The sequence below is a fragment of the Mirounga leonina genome, unplaced genomic scaffold, assembly GCF_011800145.1.
Source record: "Mirounga leonina isolate KUSES-001 unplaced genomic scaffold, KU_Mleo_1.0 Mir_178, whole genome shotgun sequence".
In the NCBI taxonomy this organism is placed as follows: domain Eukaryota; kingdom Metazoa; phylum Chordata; class Mammalia; order Carnivora; family Phocidae; genus Mirounga; species Mirounga leonina.
Genome location: NW_023270464.1, coordinates 9,415,458 through 9,432,598, shown reverse-complemented (window position 1 = coordinate 9,432,598; position 17,141 = coordinate 9,415,458). Strand labels below are relative to the sequence as shown.

Genomic DNA, 17,141 nt, shown 5'->3' with positions numbered 1-17,141 from the left:
ACTTAAACGGAAGAAAAGCAGCAGGGACACCACCCAAAGCCGACCGCCCGCACACTGCCCACGCTCCTCCACACTTCTCGGGAGATCCTAGGCAGGGATGGGAACCACCCAGGGAGGGAGCTCCCTCCTCCACCAGATCCCTTTGCCAGGTGCCTCCAGACAAAGAGGTGGCTCCCAGTGTCCGGAAAGGATGATTTCCAGCATCCCAACTTCAGGCCTGAGAGAATTTCGGTTATTACAAGATAACAGGGTGAAAACAGCCCTAAAACGATCTCCCAACGCTGGCAGCCCCAGGACAATACTTTCTGACAACATCTGGGTGCTAACGCTAGGTCAGAGTTCTTGATAAACAAGATACCGGCTCTGCTGTTGTCCATCTAGCAGTATGTAATGTAAGATGTAACGGCACTACAAGGCGAAGACTTTTTTTTTTTTTTTAATTCTCTCTCAAAGGTTAGGCCTATCCTCTACAATTCCATCAGGAGGGCTAGCTTCGCAGAGATCAGGGATATCGTAAAACATTCCAAAATACACAAGGCACTGCATGTTTTAACCATAATGAAACATGTTAAGGTTTTAACTACTAAATTAAGAATGGGGAAAATGCAGAAACACTGCCTTTTGTATTCTGCTGGAAACTGCATGACATCCCCAAAGAGCTTTCCTCGCTGCAAAAAGCCGTGACAACAGAGATTCTGCCCCCGCCCCCCAATCCAGTGACCAATCCTCCGTGCACGGGAGGGGGGGGGAGAGACCCATAGAGATCAGAGGTTTCACTCAAATCACATTTGAGATTTAAAATGTATCTTTTATAAAATTAGAAATGAACATGAAAACTACTTCCTGTATTCTTGAAAATGTCCACTTCTCTGAGAGTTCAAACGAAAGAAACAGTTATTAGGAAACCTTTAAAAGCAAGTCTGTGGGGAGAAGGCAAGTACTGGCAAGAATACTCTTTCTTCATTCAAGCGCTTTAGAAAATTAACTCATAACAAAAGCTAACAGTTTACAATAGAAAGTGTGTTTCTTTTTCTTAGGCAAGGGTCTGCAAACTCCCTCTGTTCCTCACAACTATCGGTAGTTTATCAGTCTAAACACAACACAACCTAAATAATTTTTTCCACTCTAACATCAGATCTTGTAACTGCGGGCAAGAGGTGCACATCTGCCAATAAAAACAGAGAAAAGTCAAAAGCTAACTCATGTTCTTGAGAACATTTAAAGAGAAAACACCTCCAAGTAGACTTCCTACAAAAAATTGCACTTGGTGTCAAGATAACTCAGAGACTGCCCACCAACTATTCTGAAAAGAACAACCATGTTGCAAACTTACAGGTTACAAATAACTGTCTAAAAAGTCAACGTTTAAAATAAATGCAAAGTCAAATGCAATTGGCGCTTTTTTTTTTTAATCATTATTCATTTTATGAATTCTAAACATGCTGAGCTTCAAAACTGTGTGGGTCATCGTGACCAGATGAGAAAAGTCAGGCCTTCGGGAGAACAGGGACAGGGAAAGCTGACACACTTGCAATCACACCTGCAGATCAGCAGAAGTCAGTTTAGATGAATTTTCTGGACAATCATGAAAATACCACTGTTACCTACAGTGAACCATATCGTTTCTTTGGGCTCCAAATGCCATTATTTATTAACTAAGGTATCAGGACAAAAGTATCGAAGGTATGTCCTAAAAATGAAGGATGCAAGATACGAAGAGGGAATTCAAATTTTAAAAAACTCAGGTAAAAATGTACAATATCTTCATATCAACTTCAAGCCTTAAAGAAGGCTTGAGCTCACTGCTATTCAATCATTTCCTATGATTGGTTTGGAACTAATAATGTGATTAACAGATTTTTTTTTTTTTCCTGTTCTTACCTCGTAAGACCAGACACACTGCACCCCTGCAAACCTCCGGACACATCTTCCCACCTCCACGTCCTCGTGAGTAGTGTACATTTCCCGGAGACACTTTCCAATGTGTGGTACCATTCTCCGGAGAACCTCCCGGCTCATGATCACACCGGGCCCCCCCATGCAGAAGTTCTCACCAGGTTCCAGGGCCAGTTTCCCCATTTCTTCCGTGGTGCCCAGTCCTGTCTGCCCGAGAAAGAGGGGCTCACTGCTATTCAAACTCCTCAGAAAATTCTCCAGACGGTCTCCTTTGATATACACGTCATCATCTGCTCTCATAAACCATTCATACTTGTCCAAGTAGTGGTCATGCATGTACTTGAGCATCATGAAAGACTTCTTCTGGGGTGGGTAGGAGTCGTCCACGCCCCGCAGCGGCACTATCGGGATTGGTATCGATGTGTCTGAACCCTCACTAGAGAAGAATTCGACTTTCCCAGGAATTGTCTTGGACCATGTTCTGGAATTAAAATAAGTATCCGTGAGAGAACAGTTTATTTCAAGCTTCTCATTTCCAGAAATTCACATATCTACTCATGCTGAATCACTGTGTGTTCAAAAGGAATGATAAAAAGCTACTTGATCTGCTTGCTTCCCCTTAACAGAAGCCCAGGCTACGGGGTATTGCAAAGCCCAAATTCACTTTCAAAAGAACCCCAACAAAAAATAATGATGAAGTGTTAAAATATTTCCAGGATAACTAAGTTTTAGCCGTGGCTGAAAACCAAATTGGCAGGGCACCAAGGTCTAGATCTCCACGTTAATTTTCTGATACTTATCAAGTCCCTACCCCCAAACTCCTCCACTCTATAAGACAATTAAAAATCAAATTCTTTTTTTTATTTTTTCCTCTCTTCCCCTATGATCCTCTGGTTTTGTTTCTTAAATTCCACATATGAGTGAAATCATATGATAACTGTCTCTCTCTAATGGATTTTTTTTGCTCAGCATAATAAAATAAGACGAAGTCCGAGAGGCAGACAAACCACTCTTAACTACAGGAAACAGACTGAGGGTTGCTGGAGGAGAGCAGGGGGAGGGGTAACTGGGTGATGGGCCTTAAGGAGGGCACGTGATGCAAGGAGCACTGGGCGTTCTATGCAACTGATGAATCACTGCACTCTACCTCTGAAACTAATAATATACTATATGTTAATTAAACTGAATTTAAATAAAATTAAATTTTTTAAAAATCAAATTCTTCATTCAACAAAGCCTCTTTGAACACACATCAAGTACCAAGTATGTGCAAGGCCAGGGGGGATGCAGAGTGAGCAAAACACAGACGCCAACTCATGGAGCTGTCATCAGGAGAGAGAGACGTTTATCAAGGCAGTCACACACCAGGGTGCTTATCAGTATGAACTAAAACAAGCACCCTGAAAGAAAGGCGCCCAGCCTTACTTAGAGAGCATACAGAAAGAACCAACTAGACACACAGCACAGAGAATGCTTCCCCGAGACAGGGGTGAACGTCAGGGATGAGAAACGGGCCCAGAAAGCGGTATCTGGGGACAGGGTGGGTTGCCACGAGGGGAGCAGGCCCCCTAGAGCGGGGGCCCTCACGCGGTACAAGCTAGGAAGGAATAGGGCAGCAGCCGTGCTTTCCACAGTCCTCAGGGGTGAGGAGCCGGCTGAGGCCTCCAGGAGGGAACTGCTGTGCAGCAGACACGACAGTCATCAAGGGTAACTGCTCGCCCCACGGCGGGAGAAGAAAGTCAGGAACCTGCTGCTGAACAACTGATTTAAGGCCATCATGTTACATCTGTCCCTACGCTTTCTTTATACTAAAAGTAGTCTGGCTCCGAAATGCACTTAACAGACCACTTCTAGGAAAAACATCCCAGAATATAAATGAAGCAGTCAATTTAGCCCTAATAAGATCAAAAAAGGACCCTTCCCAGGTGATATTCTCCCCAATATGTTTTTATTTTACTTATCTGTTACAATTACATGTACTGTGGTGAAAAGTGAACTTGACGGGTCAATGAAAACCACACATCTCTTAAATGGAAAGTCTTAGGGAGAGAAATAGTTGAAAAAGATACACACCAAACCTCTGGTGAAGGGGTACAGAAGTAGGGAAATGGGAAGGGCGGGGAAGGGCATAAAGAGAACTTTCTTTATTCTGTGTTCTCTCTAAATTGAGGAAAATTTTTATAAGTACAATATTACTTTCTCTTGGAAAAAAATTTAATGTGATAAAATATACATAACTTGAAATTTACCATTTTACCATTTTTTAAGCATAATGTTCAGTGGCATTAAGCACATTCACATTGTTCTTCAACATCACCACCCACTGTCTCTAGAACTTTTTCATCTGCAAAACTAAATTTCTAAAGCACAGTATTATTTTTGTAATTTTATAAATGATCTACAACGAGGCACTTGAAAAGCAATTACTGGCTTTTAATTCAATTCCTAGCCCAAATGTAAAGAATACAAAATGACTTCAAACTTCTCTCATTCGAGTAGAGGAAGAATTCGATGAACTTTCTGCCAAACATGCTTCTCGAAAAATCTCAGGACTACATCCATATCGTTTTTCATTAAAGGTAGGATGACTATAAGATACACCACTGTTTTTTGTACCAATAACAAAGGAAAAAAGTGCCAATCATAATCACATAATGCCAGCAACTGTAAAATGCTTCCTGATTTTAGCGATGTTAAATTTGGGGGGAAAATGTACATCTTAGAATGATGTAAGCCAGCAGCAGTAATGTTTTTCCCTTAATGCCTATGGATTTAAAATGGACCTATGGAGTCTTATGCCTTTCACAAAACTCTCTAACGAAGAATTCGGCATGTATGGAACCTGATGGGACTCCAGATGCTACACCACGTACTATACTTCATTTTCACCAAGGATAAGCTCCTGAAAGAAAAGGATGAAAGGTAAACGTGGCAGGAATGGGGCAATTTAAAGAGAAACCAACCCTTTCCATAAAGAGACAAGTCTCTTTAAAAATGAGAATGAACTACAATCTACACAGAATGTGTAATAACCTAAAGACCCCCTTCTCACGTGGTAATCTAGAGGGGAGAGGGCTTCCCAGCCCCAGGAAGTTGGTGACAATGAAGATGTACCAAGAGGACCCCCAACCAGGTCAAGGAGCCTCTGACTCCTTCCTTCAGTAGAAATGATTTGTGTTTGGCAGTCACAACAATTCTTTGAAAAAGTAATTAATTTCAGTAGTTGGCACATACAGTAAGTCAATACATCCTGCTCACTCGCATGAAAAAAGTGACTTAAAGTGTCATGTGTGCGTACACACACAGAAATCATTTGTCTCTGAGACATTTCCAAGTGAGCTTCTTATCACTTTCCATAAGACACATTACCATTTTCTACCATTCCTACATGCAGAAAGAACCCGACTTAATCAAACCACAACCAGAAAACAATTATTAAGAGGTAAAATTCACAGGCATGATGGAGTTAAAATATACTACCATTCACAGTACTCCTGAAATCTAAGTTATAAATAGTCTCATAATTGATTATTCATGAATAGCGAGTAACATCAGCCTAACTTTAGCTTCTACCCAATTGCTCCTGAACTAAAATGTGATCAATAAAACAGACCAAGTTCGAAACAGTAAATACAGAAGTAGCCAACCCCAGAAGCCATTAAGCTATTAAAGCACCATGACATTACCTGAGACATGGGTTGGGTAAAACAATGTCTGCCTTCAAAGGAACAACCTACTCAAGAGACAACACACAGGGTGATGGTTAAGAGCTTGGTTCTGGAATCAGGTTTTTGGGGTGAGAGTCCTGGCTCCACTTTGGGATAAGCCACTGTGTGCCTCCCTTTCCCTGTCCATAAGCCGGGGATAATAACGGTACCTGCCTTACAGGGTTGCTGTGAGGCCAAGTGGGTTCTTCTATCTAAAGTGCTCAGACGTCGACCCAGCATGCAGGAAGCTTTATGTGAGTGTGACTTATTAAGGAAGACAGGAGCGTGCAAATGAAGTAAGACAGTGAAAGAGAAAACGAAGGGTGCAGGGGAGTGTGGGCTGAACCTGCAGCGGTCGGTCACAGGCTCACACACCGGCCTGTGGAGGCATCAGGGAGAAGGCCACCCCTCCCAAGTCTGGCTAAAAACCTGACCCTCAAGCGATCTCTGAGAATTCTGTTTTACGGTCCATCTTAGACAACGTTAGGGCAGAAGAAGTCCAGTGAGACTTTAACTTTTAAAACTGTTCTCACTTCTAAACACCAGAATCCTTCCTATTAGACTGAGCATCGACATGCATTTTCGTCTGGGCCCCTCCTCGGCCCAGCAGACAGAACATGCAAAGCAAGTGCTAACAGAACCGCCATCGCGGAGGCGATTAATGCCTAAACTGTGACTTGAAATCATGTAATTTGTCCAAGAAGAGAAACCAATTAATTTTAAAAACAGACAATCTAACCTCAAACCATCCTTAAAAGCCTCTCTGCAGTTTTATGGTAACTCCACCCAGTTATTATCTTTTCCTTTTTAGGTAACCCAGGGAAAAACCTCAAGCTGCCCTTTTCTGTTCTAAATGACTGGTGGTTTGAGGGAAATCTCTCAAAATGAAGTTTCTGTAAATCCTCCAATCTTAAGAAATTATGATCTTTTCGTGTAGGGTACCTTTGGCTTCAAGAGCTCCCGGAAAAGTTAGAGTGTTCTGGAACAGAAATCGTGATTCACCATCCTGGGGGACCGGGGGGAGTGGCTTAATAATGGGAAAGAAGTAAAGGTGACACGGCTGAAGAAGCAAGCTGGCCCTCCTTCCGTGACAGAAACAGGTCGAGCCCCTTATTTTCATAAGCAAATGTCAACTCTGCCATTGACAAGTTTGTTACCGGGAGCAAAGAGTTCTCCCTTAATGGAAACCGCAGAACATTTGCAGAGGCCTTGCCAGCAAGCCCAATTTTCAGTGCACTGATAACCAACTCTTGCTAAAGCACAGATAAGACAACTGAAATTTGAGAGAGCCAAGCAAGCTATCATCTTTTCCTCCAGGCCTCTAAACGCTATCCCTACACCGAGTTAAATCACAGATGCAGCTGGACAAGATTAGCTTCGCTAAGGAATGCCTTTGCTGACTCAGGACTTCACATAGTCTCCCTTTCTGTTCAGTTATCATTTTAAGAAAAACTACGTAAAATACGTTTCCGTACAAAACTGCATCTACAGCATGACTCCTGTCCTAAGCACACGTTCATAATACATGGCTAAGTTTAACAAGCAAGCAAGAGTACATCCCTGTGATGTGTGCTATTAAGGGAACAAAAGTACACATACAAAAATAAAATATTTTACAACTTTACCCCAAAGTGTTTACTATGGTTATTCTTGGACGGAGGATCAGAAGACATCTAATTTTCTTCCTATTTTCTACATTTTCTAAATTTTCTGCAACAGATAGGTATATTTAAAGCTGGAAAAAAATTTTTTTTAATCTGTAGAAAAACTTTACGCTAAAAAGCACCCAAAGAAAAGATTTGACATCAGAAAATTCTACTTTTGTAATCAACATTTTTTTTCTATCCAATGGACAAAAACTAAAAAAAAAAAAGGAGTAAGATTGAGTATTTTCACATTTTCTGAATTTTAATAGCTACAGTGATTTTTACAAGTAAAAAAGGGGAGATCTGCTGTGATTTCCCCAAAATCACAATTAAATATATTGTCAGACAGTTCGAAAGGACTCATATGATCAAATCATCTCAGAATTTGGAGTCATGGAAGGGAAAATATCATTTTTTCCCCTTGTAGAACTGATAGATAATAGGAATTAAAGGTATATATTTATATTCTTCCGTGTAACAGAAAAGATTTAAGATAACTTAACCAAAAGGCATACAGCACAAAAACATGAGCAAGAAAATAAGGCCAAAGAAAAACAAAAGTAGAGAAATCAGAGCAGGGTCCCAGTATGGGTCCCAGGGAGGACGAAATCCTGGTAGGGGCTGCCTGCTCAGCTCTATGCCCATGGGAAAGAAACACGGAACCAACTGGAGTCCTCTGAACAGATGCCACCCTGAAGGAGGGCGCCCACACGGTGAGACCAATAGCCGTCACGTGGTCTCTCCGTCTGCTAATGGTGGGCCCCAACCAGCAGGCAACCAAGAGATGTCGCAGGACTATGTCCCACTGCTCAGGGTTAAGGGAAAGGACTATTCCAGATACTAAGACCTGACAGAAATTTCTCCCCCGGGGTCCATGATGGGGAAAGCAGGGCACATGTAGTGAGCATCCTTATAGGAAGCACAAATGTGATGGAGCAGCAGTCTGAGCTCATCATCCTCCCAAAAAAGTACATGGAGGACAGTTCTTTGGTGCCAGTCGGAGCAGCCATGCACTTGAACTTGATCAGGCCTTGGGAAAACTCAAGAGGTCTTCCCAGGCTACCAAGTGATGACTCAAGGTTTCTCCTGGAGCCGAAGGAATGCCCTCTGGCAGGATGCTGTAAGCATTATTCACTTCATTATCTCTGCCCTGCGTTGGTATGAGGAACGAGCATAATTAGCTGGTTTCCCTTCCCCTTATGTGGTTTCCGGATACATGGTTTCCTCTTTTAAAGTCTTTAACTGTCTTACTGTGTAACCTTATGATGTGAACAATCTCAATTCTTTTTGGAAGTAGGTGGGAAATAGAACAGAAATCACAAATGGTGCGGAAAAAAATTTTTGAAGAAAAATCAAATTATACTCTTTACCATTAATCCTAAAAAGTGGACTTAAGGTGAAAGCAAGCATTAAGACTTCTTTCCCCTCAATAAAGCCGCTGGCGGGTGGATTACAGCTTCCCACCTCAACAATGGCCTGGGCACTAGCCCAAGAGGCAGTTCCAAGGTATTAAGGGCTACCAGCAACCTGCCCTTTGAGCCCAGATTCACAGCAAACAGTGGAAATACTCAACAACAGTACAGACCACAAAAACGCCCTCTTTGAAACCTAAAAATTAAAATTTGGAGTGTTAATAATAGAAGGCAAATTCTGGTCCCATGATACTTTTCCGAAGTTGGAGAGCAACCTTATATAGTTTCTTTTTTGCTCCTGTACACTTAAAAGTGTAAATATGCAACTAAATCATGCATGAACAAAATTCGTTTCTAATTTAATTCTAAGCAAAACACACACACACACACACACACACACACAAAACAGCAGCAACAAAAAGTGTTGTTTAACGCAAACAATAAAACCACCCTGAACCTACTTTGGCCAACCCCTTTTGCGTGTCAGTCTTTCTGTATCAAGGCACTTCCTGGTATCCACCCACTTAAGAGCAGCCCATAGCCACCCTTCAACTGAGCAGTTACCTGGTGCGGGGTACTGCACTGAGGGAATAAGAAACTCAGCCTATGACAGTTCTATGCAGGGTGTGAGGTATTGTTACCCACATTTTACAGACGAGACTGAGGCACAAGCCTAAGTAAATAATTTCCCAAGATCATAAAGCTAATAAATGTTGAAGCCAGAACGCAAACGGGATCTGATTCTAAAGCCTCCGCTGGCTTTTTCATCCTGCACACTTATTTCCAGGTTATCACCCACATTTCCTTCGCAGTCCCTCCTCCATTGAGAAGGCTGAGAAAATAGTCATCCCAGAAGAGGAGAGCAGCTTTACACCCACTTCAGCCACTTCCACTGTGTCTCTTCCTTGCAGAAACCTGTCTGTTGAGGACACGTCTTCAGAGTCTAAGCTGGATTTAATTGAAGGTCGGAAGACTCTACTCCAAAGGTAACTTCTGAAACCCTCATTCCCTTTGGGTCCCTTCACTACTGTAAATTCTGCCCAATCACTTTCCAGCAGTAGGTTAGGAACACACAGAAAAAAATCCCAATAAGAAAGCAGCCTTCACACCTAGGCTCAACTTACAAAGCAACTGTTTTAATGCCATTAGCAACTATATTTTCAATAATCCTCAGGTTTGGGGTTTGCAAACCTAGGGTTGACATCAAATCAGAACAGAATACACCTTTTTTTTTTTTAAGATTTTATTTATTTTCGGGGGCGGTGGTCCATGAGCAGGGAAGTGGCAAAAGGAGAGGGAGAAGCAGGCTCCACGCAGGTGGGGCTCCATCCCAGGACCCTGGGATCATGACCTGAGCCAAAGGCAGACACTTAACTCACTGAGCCACCCAGGTGCCCGTTCTGTGTCCCCACCTTCTTCTTTTTAATCATCCACAAACCAAGGTACTTGGTTACAGAACGAATACCATAGCTATGCAGGTTTTAGAAAGGACACTGAATTAAGGTGAGTAGATGCACAGCTTCACTACTTTTAAATCATACCTAAATGTCTTGTTCCCCCCAATTCCATCCCCATGCACAACAGATGGAGACAGTGAATATTTACATTCGTGTGTGGAAGCCAGGGCCCTCACATTAAAAATGCTGTCACCTGATTCTCCCAAGTACTACCTGGAATTGTGAAGTTATGGAACTAAGGAAAAATAACACTTTATCAGAACAGGATTAACTGTTACTTACTGAAACAAGAATGACCTCGTACCCAAGCCTCAGGGCACCAGCAGTGTTGCGGGTGGCTACCTACAATTTAACACACTCAAAACTGCACTCCCATTTCCTTCCAAGAGCTGTCCTCTCCTCCTCCTCCTTTTTTTTTTTAAACCTAGTTCTTTAGCTTTACTACAAAATAATTGTTCACTGCAGAAAAACTCGAAAGTATAGAAAAGGGCCAAGAAGAATACGAAAAATAATTCAGCATCACTGTGTGTATATTTTCATAGTTTCTTTTCTATGCTACACAAACACATAAGTTTATTTTGTTTGATTTTAAACAAGAGTAACTTCATACCCGGAATACAATTTTATAACCTACTCTTGCTTAATTTAACTATATTGTGAATCTCTCTTCATTTCAGTAAACATATTTCAGCCACATCATTTTTTATGACTAGAGAAGCAGATCACAGTATGGATAAATCAGTGAAATCAATTATGGTCCACAGTTCCTAATGCAGGACACCAAAGATACTTGGAATTTCCACTTCCTACATACATCTTTGAGCACATATTTAAATCCCTTTGAAAAATTCTAGAGGAAATGTTAAATTTCAGATCCCAGGCGCAAAACGCACAATCCCCTTGTTCCTTCACTACTTCCTGCTATTCCATGTTTCCAGGAATCTGTTGTCTCTGCCTCGAAAACTCCTACTCATCCTTCAAGACTAAGTGAGGGAGAGGGGGCGGGAGTGTGGGTGAGGCCTTTCCTGATCCCCTTGTAAACTGTGCGGGGCCTCTTTGTTCTGTGTCCCCACAGCAGTTGGTGCAGGCACCCTGTCGGCCCTCATCATCAGTATTACCATTTCTTTCCCTCCCTAGAAGACAAACCCTGCCAGGACAGAATTATTAATCCGTTTTCAATACAGAGCAGCTTAATGAATGAAAGGAAGTGAAACTAGCCATGTGATGAAAACACAGCCATGTGATGAAAACACAACCATGTATAAACTTCTGCTTACAACCACAGCTATCCTTGGAATATTCTAACTATTTGAGGGCATCAAGAGATCTGGAACCATGACACAGAAAACTAAACTCACGTTCAGGACCACATAGCCCTCCAGTCATCTCAGGTAATTCACAACGTGAACTGGGTTATGCTCCAAAAGTTCATTTACAGGTCGATTATTCAGATTACAGAAGGCAGTCAGTAAGTTTTTGCCAAACTGAATTCCATCTGAGAAAGTACTGCTCTAAACTGTTTTCAAGATAAGCATGGTTTACTGAGTTCAAGAATAAGAAAAGGAACTCTGAGATTTGCTCATTAAGGTTGGTAAAAAAAACAGTGTGCCTTCATTGGAAGCATTCGGAAAAGGCCATTAACTACTACAACATCTTGCAGTGAGATTCCTATAGCTACAGCTAGTGTTTCTCAAACTTTCTTCCCACAGTTCCCTATAGACTGATGCTAATCTTTAACGGTGCCCTTTATCACTCCCAGGGCAAAGAAGGGAAACCATCCACCGCTTTCCTCTGAGAAAGTAAAGAAAGAACAAAACGGTTCCCCATCTTCAGCCCAGGGGAGGTAAGAACCAAGACAAATGAAAGGTGTTGGATTAGCTTAGAGTTCTGGGCATAAGAAAGGACTAAAAAGCAAAGTAAGCATGTTTTTTTTCTTTTTTATCAAACCATTAATTAAAAAGAAAACCTGAATGGTATCAAAACTCTCCCAGCAAGAACAGGTAAGTGTAGCCAAGAAATGTTTGAAGCAGAAGCGGAACAAAGAGGAACTTGTCTACCGGATATTAAAAAATTATTCAACTTCCAATAATTTCAATGGGTGGTACTGGCATAAGAACAGAGAGAAAGATCAGTGGAACAGAATAAGAAGTCCAAAAACATACCCAGGAATTTTGAGTATGATGAAGATGGCATTTCATATTGGTAGGGAAATGGGAGCTTATTCAACAGATGCTGCTGAGACAATGTGCTGTTTGGGGGAAAAAATGAGATTGAGATGATTTCTACCCCTTCCAGAATTAGAGAAAAAAAAATGTTGCTTTTAAAAATCTCTCCAGGGCATTAACTTTCTGAGCTTGGGGCAGCGGGGGGGGGGGGGGGGGGGTAACCCTAAAATCAGAAAAGTAAAAACTGAACTACATGAATTCCTGTCTATCAAACTAAGAACAAAGAAAAAAATACGGAAATAATATGAACTGTGGCTAGTACCAAAAACACAGGGGTTCTGATGATCTGTTACTAACTGGCATAATAAATCCCTCTGGCGGAATCAAGGTACCATTTTGAAGTGAAATTACCGAGAATACAAATACTCTATAGATGAGTCAAAACCAATTTCTCTATGTATTTGCAGAACCCCAGCTACCCAGAACCCTCAGGCAATTTTAGCTTCAGACAGCTTCAGAGCTCCAGCACTGGAACCACCTCAAATGTTAATCTTTTCTCAATCTCTTCGTAAATTCATTACATTCATAAAGCTAAGGATACATCCACTTGTGTGTCTAAAAGCCTTCTTCAAACTTGTCCTGTGCAAAACCAGACCTGCTGACTCACCTCCTTCCCCACTCACACTTGTCTTTCAGGGCAAGACCTTAGAAGGCACTGTTGATTTTTCTTTGCCTCACCACTCACCAGCATTCCATCAGCACATCCTGACCTCCGCTCCAGCAGATCCCCTGGAATTCTCCATGACTCTCCATGGTGACTGTTACTACAGCCACCCTGTGCCACCCCCTGCCACCCCCACCTCCAGCCAGACCACCTCCTAAAATCTCCTTGCTTCCCTACAATCCAGTCTCCACACAATGGATAGAATTAACTTTTAGGACATAATGCCATCACCTCCCTTTCCTGTCTAAGCCCTCCAAAGGCTTTCTTACTCATCTAGGATAAAATTCCATGAGACCAGACATTATCGGGCCTCGTCCACTTTCTCTTATTGGCCTTCGTTTATTCCCTTCCAAGTTGGTTGCTGTCTGTAACTCACCAGCTCTTCCCTCTGCCCCCTCGCTCATCAATGATATTCATGCAACCAGTTCCTCACCATCAGACTGCCGCCCAAATACCAAGTTCTCTAGACACCACCCCACCGTTTCCCTACCCTGTTTTATTTTCTCCATAGTACCCATCATTAATTCTTTCAGTATCTTGCCTCCCACTAGAACACAAGCACCATGAGAACAAGCATCTTCACCGTTGTGTCCCTGACAGTCTGGACCCAGAGGAGCCATGTATGTATTTGTTGAACAAAGGGATGAATCTTAAGTGTAACAGTATTTTTATGAAGCAGGATCACTACTATGAACTTCACAGCTATGGTGTCTGCTCAGGCCTTTGCAAGAAGCTAGCCCTGCTCAGTCTCTGATCAGCTACGCTTTTTGAGTTTTGTTTTGCCTGCATTTAAAAATCTGTTTCCTGCATGCTATCAGCTGTCGCTGCACTAACATTCCTTGGTGGCTCCTCTCCCAATTTCAATCATTTGGCAGGTTAAGAAAATAAAAGTCTGCAATGATGGGGCTGTTCCAGCATTAAAATGCACTAACTTTAGTGCAGACAGGCCTATCTCATTGAATTTCCCAAAGGCTTTATAGCTCCTTTCTGGATCTCAGACAATTACTAGTCCCCAAACCTAAATTCTGACATTTTCAGTACCTTAGCATAAAAGTACACCATACCGCCATCTTACTAAAAATGCTGGCATCTCCTTAAACCCATAAAGCCAAACAGTAATTTTATTTAAAAAGAAAAAAAAAAACTAAACTAAAAAACGTTAAAGTTTTTCTTAAGGTAAAGAATGAATTTGCCTTCTAGGGGAGAAGTACAACTGAGCACACCCAGTGCCAAACTGGAGTTCTACCTCGTGCTGTAAGATTCAAGCCGACTTTTATGCCAAACGGCGTGCAATTTCCATTTTAAGAGCTGAGTGTGGAGTTTCGGCCTGGGCTGCAAAGCACAGCACAGCCATAATCATAAGTTACACACTGTAACCTCCATCCCAATTCAGCCCTTCCCCAAAAGTTCCTTAAGACTAAAACCGTCTTGGGGCGCCTGGGTGGCTCAGTTGGTTAAGCGACTGCCTTCCAGCTCAGGTCATGATCCTGGAGTCCCAGGATCGAGTCCCGCATCAGGCTCCCTGCTCAGCAGGCAGTCTGCTTCTCCCTCTGATCCTCCTCCCTCTCATGCTCTCTATCTCTCATTCTTTCTATCTCAAATAAATAAATAAAATCTTAAAAAAAAAAAAAGACTAAAACCGTCTTGTGCCATCTCCTGCAAACGGTCTAAACAGAGGCTTGTCGGGCTGAGAAGCAGAGGATCTTAACGGAAAAGCTAAGTCCACCCCCAAGCTTCAAGTAATGGGACTTAAAGAGATAAAAGAGCTGCAGGAAAGCTGACAGAATGCCTGGATAGGATACACTGTTTCCACATAAGGGTTTTTCCCTTTATCAGAAAGACAGAGTTGTCACAAAGAAGAAAGAACTGGGGCCAGAGGACAAACTGTGTATCTACTTTCCATTAAGTGTCTAAAAGAAAATAAACAATGAGATAAAAATCCTACACCCAAAAAAGATGAAGCAGGAGATTTGGAAAAGGAGACCAAAAGTAAGAGTGTCAAGCATGGGCTTAGGGAAAAGATCATCTCCAAGTGTAAAAGAGTAGGTCCAGTTTGCATTACATTTTCTGAGTATTGCTGGTGTACCAGGACCCCTACTGGTTTGTGTATACGCATTCTGAACCCAAGAAAATATATGTTTGGTGGGCAATCTAGTATTTGTCCAAACTACTTTGAAAATTGTCTCCAAAGTTGTGATTTCACAGGGCTTGTCACCCAGTGGCAGTCAGGTGGACTTACTTTCAAAACCATTCTGTAAACAATTTATACTGCTCATCCCCAATTTCAGATGGAGCCATTTCTCTTGGCACAAAAGAACAATCTGCATAAAATTCCAGGTAAATCATGGGAGATCTGGGAGTAAATCTTCAGCTGGGGATCCCTCAATCACTAACACAGTCTAAATTTATAGTAAGTGGCTACATTCTAAGGTTTTCAGGTTCCTTCCTGGCAGAACCTGGACTCTGGACTTAAATAAGTTCCTCACAGAAACATGTAGGAATGGGGAGTCGATGCACTGAGAGTGCTGACATTCTTTATTGCTCTTTCGTCTTCTTTTTCAAGCCTGTACTTCCTCCCTTAGAGGAATAAAGATCCATAGAAGTTTTTCCCTTCATATTTAATGCCTGGACATTTACACCAGGACTAAATTTAAAAGCCGAAGTTTCAAAGGTACTGGTTATAAATTAAGAACCAACAGCAACCAGCTTGGCCTTGCTCAGCACTGACTGCTCTGCAAATTCCTTCTCAGAGGACCTCCCTGCATTGGTTTGTTCTGTGGCTGGATGAATCCCAAATCTTGTCCATACAGTAAGCATTTCTGTACTTCACACGTACAAGGTTCCATCCCTTTATTGGATTCACACCCTTCTACCTCAAATTCACTCCAATACAAATCTGCTATTCCAAAATGATCGCCCGTCTAAAGGTTGTTTTAGTTAATCCCTCTGTTAATCCTGAACATGATTCCAGCCACTTTTATGACTCATATGGCCAACCAGGACCCAGATACTGGATAACACACACACATCCCTAAGCTGAGCTAGTTAACCCCCAACCTACCATGGGCCAAGAACTACTTTTCCCAAGGTTCTCTTTCCATTAACTCAACAGACTGGTGGGGTCGAGCGTGTAGGGGGCATCCCCTTTCATTTACAAGAGTGCTTCTACCAGTGGTATCTGCAAGTATACTCTGGAAGGGCTCTGACCAGATTAACTTACCTTGGCTCTTGCTCTGCAAGAGCAAAGGTGCCTAGTTCAGAGAATCAAACGGTAACCATCCGTGCCACCACTGTCACAGACACCGTGTGCTAAGAGTTTTCCCAACAACCTTATGAGGGAGATATGTTCAGTCAGATCCACTTAACAAAGAAGAAGGCTGGGACATAGAAAGCTAAAGTGCCTTACACAAAGTCAGGCTGAGGACCACACCCACGGGAGCCAACCTGGTCCACCTGACCCCAAAGCCCATTCTCTTGGGCGTCGCATTCACCACCCCGCCTCTGACCTCTGCTTCCAATGTCTGACATCCATAGCCCAAGGGGCACCCCGATCCCACAGGAACCCCGGGAGCTTCGGGTCTGGAAAGCAGGCAAAGACTCAAGCCAAGGGAGTACCGGCAGGGCCGCCCGCCGGGATGCTGGATACAGGAGTCGGCGTCCTGGCAGCAGGGACTCACCTGTAAGCGGCCACGGCGCGGGTCTGCAGGTATTTCTGGGCGGTCATGACTCCCACGAAGAGAAAGTTCCTGTCGCGCGGGCCGCCATCCGAGGCCGGGCCGTGGGGCCAGAGGTGCGCCCCGCGCGCATCGCCGCGCGCCCCGCCGGCCTGGGAAGCCGCCGCCGCCGCCTGCCCTGGCCGGCAGCCCTCGGGGCTGGCGCGGCGCCGCGGGCCCGCTCGCTTCAGCTCCGAGGCGCGGGGCAGGACGAGCCGCGAGGCCAGCACGAAGCCCAGCACGAGCCCGAGCAGCACGCTGAGCCAGGCGCGCCGGCCGCGCGCGGCCATGCCCGTGCCGCTCCGCCCGCCGGGCCGCCGCCGCCGCCGCCGCCGCACTCGCGGCGCGTCCTGCCCCCCGCCGCGGGGCTGAAGCCAGCCGGCCCGGCCCGTCCTGCCCCGCGCCTCGGAGCTGAAGCGCG

At 43.5% G+C, this 17,141-nt stretch overlaps 1 protein-coding gene across 1 annotated transcript in view; it reads right to left on the bottom strand.

The window, feature by feature from the left end:
- CHSY1 (chondroitin sulfate synthase 1) overlaps positions 1-17,038 on the bottom strand; it is a 70,112-nt gene extending 53,074 nt beyond the window's left edge. Inside the window, exons 1-2 of the mRNA XM_035023999.1 lie at positions 16,685-17,038; positions 1,882-2,377 (exon numbers count right to left, since the gene is read on the bottom strand). Of these exons, the coding sequence (XP_034879890.1) occupies positions 1,882-2,377; positions 16,685-17,010 (822 nt within the window). The 5' untranslated portion in view covers positions 17,011-17,038. The remainder of the gene's footprint in view (positions 1-1,881; positions 2,378-16,684) is intronic.
- Positions 17,039-17,141: the final 103 nt, after the last annotated feature.